This window comes from Penicillium lagena (genome assembly GCF_028827675.1).
Source record: "Penicillium lagena strain IBT 129212 chromosome Unknown utg000006l_segment0_segment0, whole genome shotgun sequence".
Taxonomy (NCBI): domain Eukaryota; kingdom Fungi; phylum Ascomycota; class Eurotiomycetes; order Eurotiales; family Aspergillaceae; genus Penicillium; species Penicillium lagena.
The window spans coordinates 90,203-109,653 of NW_026623227.1; the positions used below are offsets into that span (position 1 = coordinate 90,203).

The 19,451-nt window shown below is 52.1% G+C and overlaps 6 protein-coding genes across 6 annotated transcripts; 5 read left to right on the top strand and 1 right to left on the bottom strand.

The window, feature by feature from the left end:
• Positions 1–1,683: 1,683 nt before the first annotated feature.
• Positions 1,684–3,415, top strand: N7510_008184 (uncharacterized protein; the record flags this gene model as incomplete). The annotated part of the gene is made up of 4 exons (XM_056980109.1): positions 1,684–1,989; positions 2,034–2,348; positions 2,399–3,030; positions 3,130–3,415. The coding sequence occupies 4 exons, from the start codon at positions 1,684–1,686 to the stop codon at positions 3,413–3,415; spliced, it is 1,539 nt and encodes a 512-aa protein (XP_056830318.1).
• A 2,128-nt stretch (positions 3,416–5,543) lies between these two features.
• N7510_008185 (uncharacterized protein) lies at positions 5,544–7,246 on the top strand (the record flags this gene model as incomplete). Its single annotated transcript, XM_056980110.1, has 4 exons — positions 5,544–5,765; positions 5,827–6,321; positions 6,388–7,064; positions 7,123–7,246. The coding sequence occupies 4 exons, from the start codon at positions 5,544–5,546 to the stop codon at positions 7,244–7,246; spliced, it is 1,518 nt and encodes a 505-aa protein (XP_056830319.1).
• Positions 7,247–8,033: 787 nt separating this feature from the next.
• On the bottom strand, positions 8,034–9,999 carry N7510_008186 (uncharacterized protein; the record flags this gene model as incomplete). The annotated part of the gene is made up of 3 exons (XM_056980111.1): positions 8,034–9,626; positions 9,687–9,845; positions 9,901–9,999. 3 exons carry the CDS (start codon positions 9,997–9,999, stop codon positions 8,034–8,036), a joined length of 1,851 nt encoding a protein of 616 aa, XP_056830320.1.
• Positions 10,000–10,560: 561 nt separating this feature from the next.
• Positions 10,561–12,532, top strand: N7510_008187 (acyclic terpene utilization AtuA family protein; the record flags this gene model as incomplete). Its single annotated transcript, XM_056980112.1, has 3 exons — positions 10,561–10,594; positions 10,640–10,956; positions 11,009–12,532. 3 exons carry the CDS (start codon positions 10,561–10,563, stop codon positions 12,530–12,532), a joined length of 1,875 nt encoding a protein of 624 aa, XP_056830321.1.
• A 116-nt stretch (positions 12,533–12,648) lies between these two features.
• N7510_008188 (putative RNA interference and gene silencing protein (Qde2)) lies at positions 12,649–16,112 on the top strand (the record flags this gene model as incomplete). Its single annotated transcript, XM_056980113.1, has 5 exons — positions 12,649–12,703; positions 12,783–13,164; positions 13,215–14,338; positions 14,389–14,639; positions 14,694–16,112. 5 exons carry the CDS (start codon positions 12,649–12,651, stop codon positions 16,110–16,112), a joined length of 3,231 nt encoding a protein of 1,076 aa, XP_056830322.1.
• A 548-nt stretch (positions 16,113–16,660) lies between these two features.
• N7510_008189 (molybdopterin cofactor biosynthetic protein) lies at positions 16,661–18,908 on the top strand (the record flags this gene model as incomplete). The annotated part of the gene is made up of 2 exons (XM_056980114.1): positions 16,661–17,933; positions 18,136–18,908. The coding sequence occupies 2 exons, from the start codon at positions 16,661–16,663 to the stop codon at positions 18,906–18,908; spliced, it is 2,046 nt and encodes a 681-aa protein (XP_056830323.1).
• Between the last annotated feature and the right edge of the window lie 543 nt (positions 18,909–19,451).

Consider the following 19,451-nt stretch of genomic DNA (forward strand, 5'->3'; position numbering starts at 1 on the left):
TAACTTGTATTTTATCAAATAAATCCTCAAGTTACCCATCTATTTAGCAAAATCATGCACCGGGCAGGTAATGGGCGGCCCGCGAATAATTATTATGTCTATAATCGCCCCCTGGGTAATTTATCCAGCAGCCGCATTCTACCACTTACTCATCTAATCTACCCATAACGTAATCCACAAGCGACCTGCGACCCGCCCACCCCAAAACACCGTAGTAAATGCATTATTTTTACAACTCGATATTTCAACAACAATAGGTTAATTTTGTTTGATTATTCATAAGATACTGTTAATAGGCATAAAGAATAGCATAGACTAACGTAAACTTAGAATGAATGAATCTTTTGTAGAAATACACAAAAAAACATATGCATGATGCAAATATATATCTCTGAATCATAAACAACATCATCAAAATTTTTAACCTCATAAAGAGACGTGATATGATCTAAATATCGCTAGGCTATAATAGGACCTCATGTTAAGCTGTTGTTGTAGAGATATTGAGTTGTCATTTATCGCATTTACTATGGTGTTTTGGGGTGGGCGGTTCTCCTGTATGTGCGGGTCGCTTGTGGATTACGTTATGGCAACTCTGCCCCGAGCTGGATAGTTGGATAGATCACATTGAGCAGAGTTTTCCCGCTTCTCTGCTCCTATAAATATGGACATGATAGCTAGACCTGAATATTATCGTTTTCAATCATTATCACATGACACTATCTAGTAAATTTACTAGTGGATACGCGAATTCCAGACTCCGACATATTAGTCCACAATTTGATTATTATTTTGTGGGGGGTTTATGACGGCAAAACAAGGTGGCAGAAAATAGCGGTGTAGGGGTGGTCACAGACTTTGCGGTGCCACCGTACACGGGACTCGACACCAGAGTTCCCTGGAGGAAGCTCGTATGGAGACCACGTGGAGCGCATATGGGTGCAACAGTCCCGAAACAATATGGAGAATAAGAGCAATAGTAATACTGTAGCAATAATAATAAGCAATGTTATAGGGGAGAGCATGGTCCAGCTACACTCAGTGACATCTCACATCTCTCTGCGCCATAGCCAGCCCTAAGGCTGCCTCAATCTGACCACGAATCTATGTGGTTGCAAGGCCGGTCGAATCCCTCTGGAATAGAGACATAGTCTATCAGACTGATTCATATTGATTCAATCGCCAAAAGAGGGTCACTACAAGGTTACACTGATCGCAGCCAAAGTGACATCTACTTAGGTCTAGGCGGGTGTAACACTCACGGCTGAGGGAGCCCAAGGAAAGGCTGGGTAATCCTCGAATCATGTCTCACCAATCAGCCAATAATATGTTGCATGGCGTTTGCTCTGCGACCCGGTTCGCCCCAGATAACGCTAGGACGACAGTAACCCCGCACGCTAATCCCACAATCTCGGGCAGTTAGGGCGAATCGACTTGGACTAGCTGAGGCTTACTAGGAGAGTAACCATAACAGCCACTGGCCAGCAGGGAAGAAACTGTAGCAATATCACCCGCTGGCAAGGTGGCTACCTAATCTCAACTTGGCCTAGTTTGATTTCTGCTGATACACTCCCTAGCCGTTGATAAATAGGTCGTCTTCTCCTAAGAACCTTTGCCCAAGACTTGTGCCTGTCTGTAATCCACAAGCGCTCCACCTTGACCCAAGTCTCCGTCCGGCCCATCATGGCTGATGCTACGACTGACACTGGCCCGACGTCCGACAAACAGCCCGAGCCTGTTCATACCGTCGACGAGTCGGTTGGTGACGAGCCGGTTGGTGATCTCCAGCTTCCTCGAGGATGGATGTACAAGTCGTGGGGGATAGGGCGCTGGCGCACGCCCTGGTATGCGTCCCCGAGGTTCCAGCTGGGTACGGTCGCGTTCGTATGCTTCATGTGTCCCGGCATGTTCAATGCTCTCGGCGGTCTGGGCGGTGGTGGACAAGCCAGTCCGCATTTGGCAGATGAAATGGTATTGTTCACCTTCTCGGTAGGGAGGAGAAATTCGGAAGATGGGCTGATCGATCCTGCCAGAACCTCACCCTTTACAGTGTTTTCGCCTTTGTTGGTTTCTTCGCTGGCTCGATCGTCAATTGGGTCGGGATCCGACTGTCCCTCTCATTCGGCGGAATCGGATATTGCATTTATGCGATCAGTCTTCTCGTCTCTGAGCACAAATATGTTCCGGGGTTCAACATCTTCGCTGGTGCCTTATTGGGTTGCTGTGCAGGTATCCTGTGGTCGGCCCAGGGAGCGATCATGATGTCCTACCCTCACGAACACCAGAAAGGCCGGTATTTCGCGTGGTTCTGGGGTATCTTTAACATTGGCGCCTGTCTGGGCAGTCTTGTACGTATGGCGACTGCCAGTCATTGTCTCATCTAATCGACAGTTCTTAGATCGCTCTCGGCACGAATATCAACGTCAAAGTCGCTGCCAGTGTCTCCGACGGAACGTACATCGCCTTCATCGTCCTGATGTTCTTTGGCGCCTGCCTGGCTCTCATGCTCTGCGATGCGAAGAACGTCATTCGCCGCGACGGATCCCGGATTATCGTTAAGAAAAACCCAACATGGAAAACCGAGTTGTACGGGCTCTACGACACGCTTAAGAACGAACCTTTCGTCATCCTTCTTTTCCCTATGTTCTTTTCTTCCAACTGGTTTTACACATACCAAGGAAACGCAATTAACGTCGCCTACTTCAACACCCGCACGAGGGCCTTGAATTCCTTCCTATACTGGTTCGCTCAAATCTTGGCTGCGAGTGTCATCGGCCCGCTCCTCGATATGACGTACTTCCGTCGTTCAGTGCGTGCTCGCGGCGCGTGGGCCATCCTCTTCATCCTGACTATGGTTATCTGGGGTGGTGGCTGGGCCTGGCAGAAGCATTATACTCGCGCGACTGTAAACACCAAGCCCCCAACCGACTTCAAGGTTTGGGATTGGACGCATCCAGGATACGTCGGGCCCATGTTCTTGTACTTCTTCTATGGATTCTACGATGCGGTCTGGCAGGGTGTTATCTACTGGTCAGTCTTCTCTCATCTCTTGCCCCTTCCCCCGCCAGCTCCCCCATCCGTCCATTACCCCTCGTATCAAGCCGACTAAATCTAACCCCACACTTCCAGGTTAATGGGAGCTCTTTCCAACTCAGGCCGCAAAAGCGCCAACTTCGCCGGATTTTACAAAGGTATCCAATCCGCCGGTGCGGCCGTGGTGTGGAGTGTAGACTTCCACAATACGTCCTACGCGGCCGAGTTTGCCAGCAACTGGGGTCTACTTGGAGGATCACTGCTCATCGCGGCGCCAGTGATCTTCCTACGCATCAAGGACCATGTGGATATCACGGATGATCTGCAGAATACTGACGAGACGGTTGAGGATGTTCTTCCTCTCGGACATCCGGAGAAGTAGCTGAGATTCCCTAATCCTAGCCAGCTTAGACCGTTACTGTTGGTGATTAGCGTCCCTACAAGGGTTGTTAGGCAACTGCACCTTATCACTACCTAACTGACTTCCACGTTCGTGCTATCTCGCAGTCAAGCCCGATACATCAGTTTCAGTAAGGGGGCCTAGTCTCCGGTGGCGCAAATTTGTTAGTCTCGGCCTGTAACTGAGCTACGGCGGTCTCTCGTGTTTGTAAGGGGGTATTTAAGTTGATAATACTTAACGAGATTAATTAGCGTTTATTGTTGACCGTATCCCGCAATATACGTAACTGAAGACGTACTATGCTTTAGCGCCTAAGTTCTTACGCAGTTCTTAATTCGTTGTGTATTGGCCTAGGAAGAAATGGTTGGTTTCCCTAGGTTATTTAGCAATGGTGGAATGCCGTTCTAAAGATTTGTGGTTATATAAAGTCTCCTGTTCTTGATACACACCGTAAAGCTATAGTAAATTAGATTCTTTGTGATTTCATAGGTACTACCATAATGTTAGATATTGTGATAAATGGTAGATTGAATTGAATCCTCCCTTTTCAAAGTTGCCTATATGTTCCGTAGTATCCTTTATAGATGTATAGATTGCTATGACCGGGCGACTAGGAATGCATGAATGTCAGGATATTTTGCATAACTAGATTGTCTGCGATATAATTAGATCAATAAAGCGATATTCGAAATCAAATATACCTCCACACCCTCACGAAGTAATTCCCGAACCTTAATCTGTCGTTTGGAATGCTGATGCCGCGCTCACATGCTCCATCCCGATTGCGCACCCATTTGGCTAGTCGCCAGTAGGTTGGGTAGGATCCAGAAATCCGCAATTCGTGGATGCGTGCGGACGATAAACATTATATGGGTACCGTCAGTACTATCTAGAGCAATTTCTGAAGGAATTTCGCGATTTGGACTAGACGGTGACCGGAATCGGGTCACGTTGTGTCAAACAATCGCTGAGCCGAAACCATCTGCATTACTTGCGCCTATCAGCTATATAAATAAAGCGGGGTGGATAGGGATCAAGCAACCTGTAACAATAGCTGCTCGTAGGGACTCCATGCTGGCTATCATGATAATTCGGCAGCAACGTGAGTTGAACTAAGCGGTACCAGATGGTCAATATAAACAAGTTAGCAATAAAGCCGCGAACCTCAGCTGTCTGACGTTCGCAAACGGAAAAAGCCGGATGTCAAATTAATTCGCCGTCCCTGCACAGACGACTAAATTTGTCGGCCGGAAGTTAAAATATGAGGCATGAAATGGATCCCGTAATTTATTAGAGCTACCCGGAGGGGGGAACTCAGTGGCAAGCCAGATGCTGATATATGCATGACTACCCTGTGTTCTCATCCGTGGGTCATGTTCTGATATTGCACTATTGTCGAGGAACAGCAAATGGAGTATTAGGATGCCAATTCAATCGCTTCGAGGAAGATAGCAGCGTGTTGGGGTCTGACTTTAGGGGGTGCGATTAGTTATCTAGGTTACCACTTGCTAATAAGTCACATGACTGATGGTAGCTAAACCTAATCGGGTTAGGCAGTGTCAACCCTGTCTGCACACTAATACCCCCGTGGGGTTGGTGCGTAGTGAGAATATTATTCAATACCCATGAAGTGGAGTCAAGAAAGTAGCGACTTTACACGGTCTTTGGGTGTGGCTGTCATTGATTCTTGGGAATTTCGCTGTTGATTTGGTCTATTTGCCACCTATTACCTGCAATTTCCTCGCCCCACAACTCTATCACTATACGCCGTGCAGATTGATTCGCGGACGCCGTGCCAGCGGAAGAATCAATAGCCACATCTTCAGCGTCCATCTTTTCGCAACGAATTCTTGTAATCGTTCCATGGTCTAATTCGCGTTCATCTGGAATACGTAGGTGTTGTCCGTAGGCGGAGCCAATTGTATCTCTCTTCCCCTCATGATGTCCGAGGAAAGCACGGAATCTAGACTACACGCGCTGATGAGATTCAGACGCGCAGGTGGTCCAGAGGCGGGGTGTCGTGCCATAAGAAGACAAGAGACAGAATATAGGATACACATTCCGTGCTCATTCTTCAACCTTTTTCCTTCCCCCTTTAATTCTTTCCAGTATGGAGAAAACAGAGGGTCGTCACCAGCACGTTGAAGGGTCGTCAGCTCCCAGTCCACGCAGGATGGAGGCTGGCACGAACGAGGATTTCTACGCAGGAGATTCGGTGACGCATCTCTCTGAGGAGCATCGCCAGTATCTTCTCGCTCGGCATGGCACGCTAGATCTCGATCCCATCCCTGACATGAACGATGCCGACCCGTACAATTGGCCGCGATGGAGAGTAAGCCAGTTCCTTATCTGTTCCTGCATGTTTATTGTGTTCTGATGAAATTTCGCTTCAGAAAATAATTAATCTGGCCCTGGTCGCTTTCCATGCCATGATGAGTACCTTTACTGCTGCCGCAATCCTATCAGCCTTTGTCAACATCTCTACGGATCTGCACGTTAGCTTGCAGCGCACCAGTTATTTGGTCTCGCTATTCATCGCTGTTCTCGGTGGAGCGCCCTTATTCTGGCGTCCGCTGTGCAACCGATTTGGACGTCGTCCAATCTTCCTGATTTCGCTCATCTGCAGTCTGGCCGGTAACGTGGGTTGCGCGAAGAGCCCCTCATATGCCACAATGGGCCTTTGTCGTGCTATTACTGCCTTCTTCATCAGCCCTGCTGCGGCCATGGGGAGCGCTGTGGTCGCTGAGACCTTCTTCAAAAAGAATCGTGCGCATTGCATGGGTATCTGGACACTGATGGTGACCTTGGGTGTGCCGGCTGCGCCCTTCATCTTCGGATTTGTGGCGTTTCGTGTTGGATACCGTTGGATCTACTGGATCCTAGCCATTGTGAATTTTTTCTTTTCTTCTTTTGTTCAGACTCAGATGAGGGCTAACAGATATTGCCTATGATAGGTCAACGCTGTGCAGTTCATCCTCTACTTCTTCCTTGGGTCGGAGTCGCTCTACATGCGCAAAGACGATAGCGGTCAGCAGATCACTAATGTGAAACAGAGTATATTCAGATTCAGACGGATTAACCAGACTCCTTTCAAACTCTGGGACTTTTTCCAGCCCCTTAGCTACGTGATAAAGCCCTGCGTGCTAATTCCAGCGGCCGCATACGCAATGATCTTCCTCTGGGGGAGCGTGATGCTCACTATTGAGATCCCCCAGATCTATCCTAAAAAATTCGGATTAAACACGCAGGAAGTCGGCCTGAACTTTTTGGGACTGATCATCGGATCCGTCATTGGCGAACAGGTCGGGGGCTTCATATCCGATCGGTGGATGTTGCTACGCGCCAAACATACCAGCCAAACTCCGGCGCCGGAATACCGTCTGTGGCTAAGCTACATCGGCCATGCGTTAACCATTTGTGGTATTGTTGTTTTCGCGATCCAGCTACGCGATTCCGGTGATAAATGGAATGTCACCCCTATAGTGGGGTCGGCCATCGCTGCCGCAGGCAATCAAATTGTCACCACCATCAATATCACCTATGCCGTGGATTGTTACCGTGAGGATGCCGCGAGTGTTGGCGTTTTTATTACCTTCGTTCGTCAACTGTGGGGATTCATTGGTCCTTTCTGGTATGACAGCTTCCAAAGTCCTGTTTCATCGATAAAAGATAGTCACTGACCATAGTAGGTTTCCGCAGATGTTTAAGAACTGCGGCTGGGCCGGTGGTGCAGGCATTGCCGTAGCGCTGATGGTTGGTGTTAGCATCGTCCCAACCATGCTGGTGCAGTGGCACGGCGCGGCGTGGCGTTGACCCTTTCGGGAAGGACACTTGGATTAGGGGTGGTTAAACATTTTACCTTTATCTACAAATACTGATGTTTTTTTTCGTCATCAATTTACTGGTGGAAATTGTAGAGAGGATTTGTTGGTTCTTCGATCGTCGGCATTAGTGAGAATGGATTCTGAATATACTTCACACATGGCAGATTCTACTTTTCATGCAACTTTACAGAGAATTGGGGCGATGAATGACTTATCCAAAGCTAGCACTTCTCCTAGGATGTATAATCTAGTGGATTTCATGAAAAAGATACACACTCTGTACCTCTTGTGTGCCATTGCGTATCACCTTGAGTCAAGGTTATGAGAATTTGGAAGCAGTCTCAAAATTGGGTTCATTGCTTCGAGGCATTGCTGTTAATTGTCTTTTCTGGCTAATTTTGTTATTATAGTTTTTTTTTTTTTTTTTTTTTTTTCAATCTCCTCAGCTTACTATCATTCAATTCATTTGAAACATGGGTTCTCTCCAAGTCAAAGAGCGCAAATTTTGAAGGTGGCAAACTCTCAGCCTCGGTCCATCCAGCGCAGTCAGCTCCACCACCGGTAAGGAATGCGTCCACTACTTGCCTGCGCTTGAATATTATTATTACTATTAAACTAACTTTACTGCCCATCCCGAGCTCTATATTATACTTTAGAGGTAAAGCGAAGCATCTCCGTTCGAATTGAGATAATGAGCTGTAGGCATGATACTCTGTTACATCTAGCAATTCTGTTGGTCAAGTAGTAGAATTATATACAATAATGTTCGGGGTATACTATCTGGCTGATATGACAGTAGGCAGTTCGGTTTCTTCTGAGTCATCCAGAGGAATATGTTGATAAATATGCCGGTATGTCTTTATGCGCCGTTTTGTGACCATCCAATAGCCCCCGACTAGAATTGCACCGGATGAGCCCAATACCAGTATCAGAAGTAAAAGGCCACCGAGGGTATGGAAAGTGTCAATTGATTCACCCAAGACTTCCACAACCTGGTCATTGTTTTCTGTCGTGGGATCTGCCACAATGCTTGAAAGGGGACCCGATGGGTCCGCCGGGACTCCCTGGTTGGATTTATTGAATTGGAATGCCATCCAATCGGTGGGTACAGTAGTACGACCAACTGCGGAACTGCCCAAGATGTTGCCGTCGCGGTCGGTTGCGTCGGCTGATATCCAGTCTAAATAACCCTGAATGGTATGCATCGTCTCAAAGCCAGTCTTGTTCGTGGTTCCAACGAAACGACGGGGCTCTCTCTCCCCCGCCTGTGCGTAAAAGTTCCACGAAGCAACCTCTGTGGCGCCGTTCCAACTAATGTGAATGACAGTTGTCAGATTGTCTTCCGTGATTTCGGCAACAGAGACCACCAAATCCGGCGGTGCCGTCGGCCGACCAACGAATTCGAACTTATATGCTCGGTAGGTCGATAGTTGAGAGTTCACGAATTTGGCCTCCATCAAGTTGGCACCTTCGGGTGAAAATTCAGAATGATAGCCACTGTCGCTCCACCCAACAAATACATTGCCATTCGGAAGTGGCTGCACGTTGCCACGAAGTCGAGTCAGTTGGCCATCAGGGCGGTCATAACGCCGGATCACCTTCGCTGTCATCGGAGTACTGCCGGTGTTGAGCTCGACAATCAAAGCTGAAGAGACATCCTCTTCATTTTCTTCGTGATCGGCTGCATTGTTCAGGAAGGAGATGACGTGGCGGGTTCCCCCAGACTCGATAAATTTTGCATCATGCTGTTTAGAGAAGGTAAAGTCTTGATCGAAGTCGCTCTCCCGTCCCCCTAGTCGCCACAGGATTGAGCCATCCGCGCCGGAGATCAAGTAAATGGTGTTGGTGAAGCGGATGGAGATCAGATAGTTGCCGTCTGCATTCTTGTCAACCGAGTTAATATGCAGATAATCATTCCCTGGCGCCTCTTCTGGTTCTGTGTTGGCCAAAAGCTTGACCGATTCGTGCATCGCAACATTTCCGGGCGCAGAGGCATTCCACCGCATCACGACTTCGCCCGTGGCAATTTCCACCTCGTAAAACCCAACTGAGAGAAAAAATGACTGTTCCTGCGAGCGTCCGAGGTCCGCCAGGCTCAGTTGCGCGGGCTGATAACCGCAGGTGAGGGCCGTCTTGCCCCCTGGGAGGATATTGAATTCATGGAGATCGAATTGTGCCAAGTCTTCCAGTGCCTGCACCTCCGACTCGACTTCGTAGCTGTGGTTCATGACGATCCCACGTCCTTTTGAATGGCCGTCATTCTCATGTACAATGAACGAAAGGTAGGGATTGTCGTCGATGTGATGAACCGCCTTGAAATCATACACGTTGGCGTTGTTGAACAGGCGTGAGCCGACCCAGATCAGAACCTACTTTGGCATATTTGGTCAGACCATCCTGTCTCGCTGCGGGTGATAAGGAGAACGTACGCCATCTTCATCGTAGATATACGGCCCCACTTGAAACGGCTGGGGACCCGATTTCAGGTATTCGATTTTTCCATATGGTGCCACGAACCAATACCCTGGGCTCACGCGCGTGCGATCATGATATATCACCTCAAAATTCACTACCCAGACATCTGGAAGCTAGGAGCACGTTAGGAAGTGGCTTCGGAAGTTCTGGGGTCAAGGATTTTGTTACGGTGACCAAGGACATGAAGTCATCCAGATCGGATCGCGCAATAGCACCGCCGACGAATAACAGTAGGAACGGCGAGAGGGCGAGCATAACGGAGGTCATGTAGGATCGATGAAGCCATGGGAGGTGTTGAGAGGGTGTGTCGGCGCTGAAGCCTTGGAGACCAGGTGCCGCCGGGGAAAAATCAGTCTTCGACACCACACCTACGACTTCCACGTTTCACTATGAATCGTTGTTTCCAGCGATGTTCCGAGGGGCTAGGGGAGGCCAGGAGAAAGACACGGACTGAACGATGTCTGCGACGATGAGGAAGGACACAAGCCAAGCTGTGGATGCATCCCTCAGCTGAAACCAATGTCAGGCTCCCAGGCCACGATTGACCACGTGGGGCGATCAGTCTGGTTAGTTAGGTCTTTGGGTAGAATCACAGCCATACTTCTTTCCCGGTCACTACTATTAAACTACTGCGAGTTAGCACTCCGACTACTTCTATTACGAACGACGACGTCCATCTCGTCCGGCGAATGCAATGATCGACATGCCCGAGACGCAGTGCCGACACCCCCGCAGAGGCCCAGCCGAGGCAGCCTCGGAAGTATTTACTATTCGGATGACGCCTCTCCCTTCGCTGCTGCTTGCTGCCATCCTCCCTTCGTCGTAACTATGTCCTACCAAGGCCGTCCGATTCGCATCGCAGGTTGGTCCGCCGAGCTCGCGTGATGCGCCGCTGCTGACTCTCCAGGTGCTTCGGGCTCTGCCTCCGATCGCCGCCATGCCATCGCCGACTTTGCTCAACATCACCCCACCGATCCGGTCGATGTGATCATTGCCGATTTCATGAGCGAATTTAACATGGCCACCGCCGCGGGTCGGCGAGTGGACCAAGCACCTGATGCGGCGCCCGCATACGATCTGTCCTTCCTCGAGGCCCTGGCACCCGCCTTGAATGATCTCGCAACACATGGCATCAAGTTGGCCGTGAATGCCGGGGTGACAGATACAGAGGGACTCTATCACGCCGTAACCAGGTTGGTGCAATCGAAAGGGTTAGATCTGAAGGTCGGTGAGAGATCGCTCCCGCAGACCATCTCGGCTGCTGACGTCTCCCTAGGTCGCATGGGTCTCGGGTGACGAGGTCCTCCCGGCGGTCCAGGAAGCGCTGTCATCGGGACAATCCGAATTCCGAAACGTATATACGGGGGAGCGGTTAGCGGACTGGGCCTTCCAGCCCATCTACGCCCAATGCTACCTGGGGGGACTGGGGATTGCCGCTGCCCTGGCGGACGGCGCCGACATTGTCCTATGTGGCCGGGTGTCAGACGCATCGCCCGTCATTGGGGCCGCCTACTGGTACCATGGCTGGCGGCGGGACGAACTCGATAAGCTGGCCAAGGCCTTTGTAGCCGGCCATCTGATCGAGTGCAGCAACTACGTCTGTGGTGGCAACTTCACGGGATTCCAAGCGCTCGAGCATGCCGGCGGCGACGGCTGGGCCAATATCGGCTACCCCATCGCGGAGATTTCCGCCGAGGGCGACGTGGTGATCACGAAACAGGCGCACGCCACGGGAGGGGCGGTCTCGGTCGATACCTGCACCTCGCAATTGCTGTACGAAATCCAAGGCCCCTGGTATTATAACTCCGACGTCACCGCTGTGCTGGATGGTATCTCCTTCGAGCAGCGCGGCATCAACCGCGTTGCCGTGCACGGCGTCCGGTCGGGCCCGGCTCCGCCCACCACGAAAATCGGCATCACCGCGCGGGGCGGCTTCCAGGCAGAGGTATGGTGGTTTTTGACCGGGCTTGATCTCGAGGCCAAGGCCCGCATGCTGGAGGCGCAAGTACGCCGCCTGTTGGCCCCCTTTGCGGATCGCTTTACTGCGCTCAACTTTGACCTGCTGGGTGCTAGTGAACCAGATCCGCACAACCAGAACCGCGCCACGGTCCCCCTTCGCATCGTGGTGCAAGCACGGCGAGCGGAGGATCTCGCTCCCACGCGGTTCCTGAAGCCCATAACGGACAACATCATGCAAGGCTATCCCGGCGCTACCTTCCACCTTGACCTGCGGCAAGGGTTTCCGCGCCCCATCTTTGAGTACTATGTGAGTCTGCTGCCCCAGAGTGCGATCCGACACCGCGTCCATCTACCCTGGAAGCCCACGACTGCGACGCAGACGCTCGAGATTTCCCCTCCACCGCTCACGCAGAGCTACCCGGCCCGGCAGCCGTCACAAGCGCGCACCGATGTGGCCTTGAATCCGGCACGCGACTTTGGTCCCACGACCCGCGGTCCCCTGGGCTGGATCGTGCACGCACGTTCTGGGGACAAGGGCGCCGACGCGAACTGCGGCTTCTGGGTCCGGCGCCGCGACGAGTATCAGTGGCTTCGAGCCTTGCTCTCGACTGAGATGGCAAGTGACCTTCTGGGCGAGACGGGCCGGACCAATCCGCAATTGGTCATTGAGCGTTTCGAGTTGCCCGGCCTCCATGCCGTACATTTCCTGTTTCGAAACCTGCTCGACCGCGGCGTGGGCGTCACTACCACGGTTGATTTTCTGGGGAAGAATGTCGCGGAGTACCTACGGGCACGCCATGTCGACCTGCCGGTGCGATTCCTGAACCGCGGGAGGCTGTAGCGTCGGGGTGGTGAATGACGTAACTATGCTGTAGGTAGTGCGTTCGGATCGCGTTCGATCATCATAATAATCCATCACATTTTGTGTTTCAACTTGCCCACGCGGCGCTTGCTCAGATGTATATAGGTTCCAATAGTGCAAGCGCTCCGGCCTCTACCAGGGGAATCGGTGGTTGGTTGGACCAAAGAATAATGAGAGGGGACGTGGGGATGCCGAGGACGCACACCGCCAGATGTAGCTAACGTACAAGCTCACCACCAACAAACAAACCGGATCTACCAGCCCGTATTTTTATTCGTCTCGTCCCCCTTCGCTCCCTCTTCTCCCACTCACGCACTATTTATATATGGATTTAATCTTCCTTCCTATATCAGTTTATTCCATTCCTCACCATGGCTGATAGGGCTCGTGGACGTGGTTCGGGGCCGGGGCGACCGAGGCAGCGGAGCTGGCGGTCGCGGCAGAGGCCAGACGGCCTTGCCCTTGCGCTCAGGCCGGGGCGACTTTCGTGGTCGAGGAGACCGTAGCCAGGGTGACTTGCGGGGACGGGGACACTTTCGTGGTCGAGACTTTCAGGGCCGAGGCCGTGGTGGCTTTCGCTCTGGCCGGGACCAAGGCCCGCGCATTTTCGTGTATGTAGGAGCTTCGTCCCGAGGCAGACAGCGACTGACCCCCTTTCTAGCCAAGGAAACACGGTCTCCGTGCCCGATGCGAGTGTCACCAAAACCGAGGACACGCTGGCCAAGGCACTGGTCGGACAGAAGACGGCCCGCCAACGATATCCCGAACGTCCAGGGTACGGTACTTTGGGCGAGCCGGTGACTCTCTACGCCAATTACCTCCCACTCAGTCTCACGAGCAAGCCGCTGTTCCGCTATCACATCAGCATTTCGCCTGACGCCACCGGTCGTCAGCCAACAGGCAAGAAGGCACGGCAGATTGTGCATCTCCTGCTGGACGAGCATTTCTTACAGTTTCAGAACGACATTGCGACTGACTATCGATCGACCCTCATCTCTCGCGAGGAACTTCCCTATACCGAGAAATTTGACGTGCGGTACCGCGATGAGTACGAGGATGAGTACCCAGAAAACCCGCGTGTGTATCACGTTACATGCCAGTACACCGGCCAGCTCAATGCGGGTGATCTGGTAAACTATCTCACATCGACCGATGCAGATGCCATGCTAGAATCCAAGGCCGAGATTTTGCAAGCCTTGAACATCATCCTGGGGCATCGATCCAAGAGGGACCGCTCGGTGGTCTCTGTCGGTGCCAACAGGCATTATAGTCTGCGTCCAGATTCGGTCGAGAGATGTGATCTTGGCGCCGGCCTCGAAGTCGTGCGCGGTTTCTTTGTCAGTGTGCGCGCTGCGACAGCCCGTGTGCTACTCAATGTGCAGGTCAAATACCTGGCCTGCTACCAGGAAGGGCCGTTGAGCATGGTGATCAGCGAGTACCAGCGTTCCAACTCTCGGAATATTTACCGGCTGGAGGTCTTCTTGAAGCGTCTACGTGTCCGCATCACACATATTACCAGAAAAAATAGTCGCGGCCAGCTCAAACCTCGGATCAAGACGATCGCCGGTCTAGCCGCCCGCGGTGATGGAACGTCATCCCCGAACCCGCCGAAGATCCTTCGCCATGGTGCGGGCCCGAGGGATGTGCAATTCTTCCTGTCTGCTCCTGGATCGCAGCCTAGTAAACGGAGCTCCGAATCAAAGGGAAAGAAAGGCAAGAAAGCACCCAAGGAGGGACCAGCCCAGGCAGGACGTTATATTACTGTGGAAGAATACTTCAAACAAGGTCAATTCCAAATCTACTTTCAGAGTACAGGGTATTAACCGCTTGCGCAGAGTATGATCAACACCTGGATCCTGGCATGCCTGTGGTGAATGTTGGAAATCGCGAAAATCCCGTCTACCTCCCCGTGGAGGTGTGCGAAGTCGAGCCTGGTCAGCCCACCACCACCAAGCTCAGTCCCAACCAGACACAGAATATGCTTGGATTTGCGGTCATGGGCCGGAAGCCGGCGCAGAACGCTCAGTCCATCGTCACCAAAGGTGTGAGCATGCTTGGACTGGGAGAGCCATTGAATGCCACTTTGGTAGGAATTCTGTTGATATTGCGTTGTGTTCATCCTCTTAACTCTGGCACCTAGACTGCATTCGGCGTCCATCCGTCGACAAATCTGATCACCGTCCCAGGACGAGTTCTACCGGCTCCACGCATCTACTACAAAGATGTCAAATCCGGGAAGAAGGCCGTCGACACGATGGGCGGTAGTTGGAACATGCGCGCCATCAGGTTCTCCCAGCCAGTCGCTATGAGATCCTGGACCTGGCTATTCATTGACGCCGTCAAAGCCCGTCCTGTTTTCAAGTCGCCCGATGCCTTGAATAACTCTCTGCAGAGTTTTACGAATGTTCTGTGCCAAATGGGTATCGCTGCTGACACAGCCAAACCGGGAATGCGCATTGAGCTGAATGGCTCCAATGACGCAAATGAAGTCGAGTCCGCCGTGCGCGCCTTGCAAGAGAAACACCAACCGTCATTGATTCTGACGATCCTGCACTCCAAAGACACGGAGCTCTACAACTGCGTCAAACAGGTCTGCGATGTTCGATGTGGTGTTCGGAATGTCAATGTGCTCGCGGAGAAGTTCCAAGGTGCCAATGACCAATACAGCGCCAACGTGGGGCTCAAGGTCAACCTCAAGCTCGGTGGCTGCAACCAGTCGCTGCAGAAGTCAGACCTCGGCTTTTTCGCAGAAGGACGCACCATGCTCGTGGGCATCGACGTGACGCATCCATCTCCAGGCTCAGCACGATCTGCTCCCAGCATCGCCGGCATCGTGGCATCCGTTGATGCCGCGTTGGCCCAATGGCCCGCTGAAATCCGAATTCAGGCCGCGCGCCAGGAGATGGTGGCCGACCTGGATGTGCTCCTCCAGTCGCGACTCCGGCACTGGGCTCACTGCAACCGGAACGCTCTACCAGAGAATATTGTCATCTACCGCGACGGGGTCTCGGAGGGCCAGTATGACACGGTGATCGAGCAGGAACTCCCGCTGCTCAAGCGCGCCTGCGAGGCCGTCTACCCGGCTGATCAGACGAAGCAGGGCCGGCCACGGCTTGCGGTCATCGTGGTTGGGAAGCGGCACAACACCCGCTTCTATCCAACGCGCGATGCTGATGCCGACCGCGCGGCCAACCCCCTGCCTGGCACCGTGGTGGACCGCGCTGTCTCAGATCCCAGGCACTGGGACTTTTACCTGCAAGCCCACGCGGCGCTGCAGGGCACCGCTCGCCCCGCCCACTACTTCACCGTGTGGGATGAGATCTTCCACCCGCGCCACCCGGCGTCCGCAGCCGCGGCCGACGAACTGCAGACCCTCACCCACAAGATGTGCTATCTCTTCGGCCGCGCCACCAAGGCCGTGAGCGTGTGCCCGCCGGCCTACTACGCCGATCTGGTCTGCACCCGTGCCCGCTGCTACCTGAGCGACTTCTTTGATCCCGCCACTTCGGCGTCGGTCGCCAGCGTGGTTGGTAAGGAGGGTTGGCGGTGCGGTTGCTGAGGAAAGTGATATCGAGATTCATGCGAATGTGCGTGACTCGATGTTTTACATCTAAAACGTGCGATCCGGTTTCTTTTATCCTGATCGCATTGAGCTCCTTACTTTTCGGTCTCGTTAGTATTATGATCTACTTAGCTCGTAGTGTTTGTTAGCTAGTTAGTGGGAACTGTCGAGATCTAGATGTACGAGGGTCCCAATATGGAATTGCAATTCACAAAGGAATAAATCTCTGTCCAAATTCAACCTAGGGATGCCCAACAATATACAGTAGTAGGGGCGAACTAACTAATAAACTAGTACAAAATAGGAGATAGCGGTGAGAGTCCCATTCTTGATTGGAACATTTGAACCTGGAACCGAATCTATCAAGTCGTCACAGCTGTGGATGCTGAGTCAGCTCCTACACCCCGGAAGGCGCCGAAGGGCATGTCCATCCGACAGACACATCACACTCGGCCTTTCCCCTCAATCCAAGGAAGCAAATGCAAATATTTTTTCTCTCGTGCGCCATGTCGCACCTGGAATATCGTATATAGCATCCTTGAATCATGACGATCGTGTCGCGGCTCCTCCTATCTTGGCCCCGGATTCCCCGCCGATCCTGGGGTCTGCCCCCCCCGAGCCGACTGCACAGTACCACCGCAGCAGCAACATCGTCTGCCACAAATCTCCCACCCGCCCGGTCTGACAGGCTCTCTGCCCTCAAGTCTTCAAAGCCCTTCTCGGACTTCCTCACCGATACCTTTAACCGACAGCACGATTACCTTCGCATCAGCCTCACCGAGCGGTGCAACCTGCGATGTATATATTGCATGCCTGAGGAAGGCGTGGAGCTCTCACCGTCGGAGCAACTCCTGACGTCCCCAGAAATTATTTACCTGTCGTCTCTGTTCGTGTCGCAGGGTGTGACGAAGATCCGGCTGACGGGCGGGGAGCCCACCGTACGGAAAGACATTGTGCCGCTGATGCAGGAGATAGGCCGGTTGCGGCAGAATGGGCTCCAGGAACTATGCTTGACGACCAACGGCATCTCGTTACATCGCAAACTGGACCCTATGGTCGAGGCCGGGTTGACCGGGGTCAATCTGAGTCTCGACACATTGGATCCGTTCCAGTTCCAGATCATGACCCGTCGCAAGGGATTTGAGACCGTGATGAAAAGCATCGACCGCATTTTGGAAATGAACAAGGTCGGGGCGGGAATCAAGCTGAAAGTCAACTGTGTTATCATGCGGGGCCTGAACGATCGAGAGATCCTGCCTTTTGTTGAACTCGGCCGCGAGAAAAATATCGAGGTCCGCTTCATTGAGTACATGCCCTTTGGTGGGAACAAATGGAACAAGGGCAAGATGTTTTCATACCAGGAGATGCTGGCCGTGATCCAGGAGAAATACCCGTCTCTTGAGAAAGTGGCCGATCACAAGAACGACACGAGCAAGACATACCAGGTCCCCGGCTTTCAAGGCCGGGTTGGGTTTATCACGAGCATGACGCACAATTTCTGTGGCTCGTGCAATCGACTGCGGATCACCAGCGACGGCAATTTGAAAGTGTGTCTTTTTGGCAACGCCGAAGTCTCGCTCCGAGATATCATTCGCCAGGAGAATCACGGGCAGCCTATCGACGAGGATGCGATGCAGAAATTGCAGCTGCTTGAGACGGTGCAAACGGCCGCTAGAATCAGCGATGAGGGCGGGGTAGTTAATGAGCGAGAACGAGAGATTCTAGACATCATCGGGAAGGCCGTGAAGCGCAAGAAGGCGAAACATGCCGGCATGGGACAGCTGGAGAATATGAAGAACCGGCCGATGATTCTGATTGGTGGGTGATTCTTCCCATCTACGATTTCACGACGCTTTACGACTTGCTTTTATGTGTATATATCTGTGGATGGAGGTGTTGTTCGCCGCGCTTGCTCCGCTGTGTATGTGGCCTTACGTTGTTCCCTATCTCTCACTCTTCCTTTCTCTGTTCTGCCTTCTTCAGACATTCCCGAAAGACTGCTCAATACCATGCACTACAGATTTCGTATATTCATTGAAATCCGTCGAGGAAATCACGCTAATAGTGGCCCTAGATAATACATCAGGCATGACCCCGAGACCGATGACCCGAGGCCCGTCCTGGCTGCGCATACCTTCACACATTCTTCCCCGGTCACTGGGGACCTTGCACGCTCGCCTCTATCATAGCGGACGTTCGTCTCCAGCACCTGAGTTCTCACTGGTCTCTGATAAAGTCATCAATCGCAAGACTCTCTCACTCCCTACGGCGTCCGACCCAGACCTTCCGCATTTGACGCCATCCCAAACCGTACACATGACGCAGATAACAGAGAAGCCAGAAACAAAGCGACTAGCCACTTCCGCGTGCCATATCCTTTTCTCCAATTCCCGGCCTTGGGAACTTCTCCGGAAAGGCCAGGGCACGCATAAGGGTGATGTGTTCAGCGTTGCACGGATCGCAGGTATCATGGCCGCTAAACGAACTCCGGACCTCATTCCCCTCTGCCATCCCAGCATCGGCATTACAGGGATTGAAGTCTCTGTTGAGCTTGTGGGGCCGGAACAATCAGCCGATGATCATGGCATGATGCAGATTGTCGCGACAGTCAGCTGTCTCGGTCGAACTGGAGTCGAGATGGAGGCTATGACGGCGACCATGGGTGCTGCATTGACAGTCTACGATATGCTTAAGGCTGTAGATAAAGGTATGGTGATCAGCGGGGTACGCTTGCTAGAGAAGCAAGGCGGCAAGAGTGGACACTGGGTGCGACAAGAAGAGTCACAGAAGTAATTGCAGAGGCAAATGAATTAACGTGTCAACCCTTTGTTGTTGAACATATGTTGGGGCAGAAACAATGGACCGATAGTATGGTGCAGAATGACGACATGGGGGCGCCGCACGAGTTTATCAATACATAATCTTTTATGATTTGTTGGCTAATAGTAAATCATTGTTTGACATTAATAGGTCCGGAGCTTTGTGTGATTAGTCGGCTGTAAAGGCGAGACGCCTCAGCTACGTGGTAATCGTTGCAAATAGTAACTAAACCAAAAAGGGACGTGGACAGGTATCCACTGGACAGGGAACTTTCACTCTGGTAAGCGGTGAGATTTGTTTCCAGTGGCTGCAGGACAGGCTGCTCGCTTGTCACCAAGGCCTCAGCTTTCCCGCCTACCCACAATTTGAACGAACGTTCACGACCAGCTGCTCCGGTATTCTCTCAAAAGGATTTTCCAACACTATTTTCAGGAGAAGGAGAACCTAACCGCCTTAAGCTTTCTACTGTGACACACAACGTCATTACACCTGAAGATAACATATCTATATTTGTAC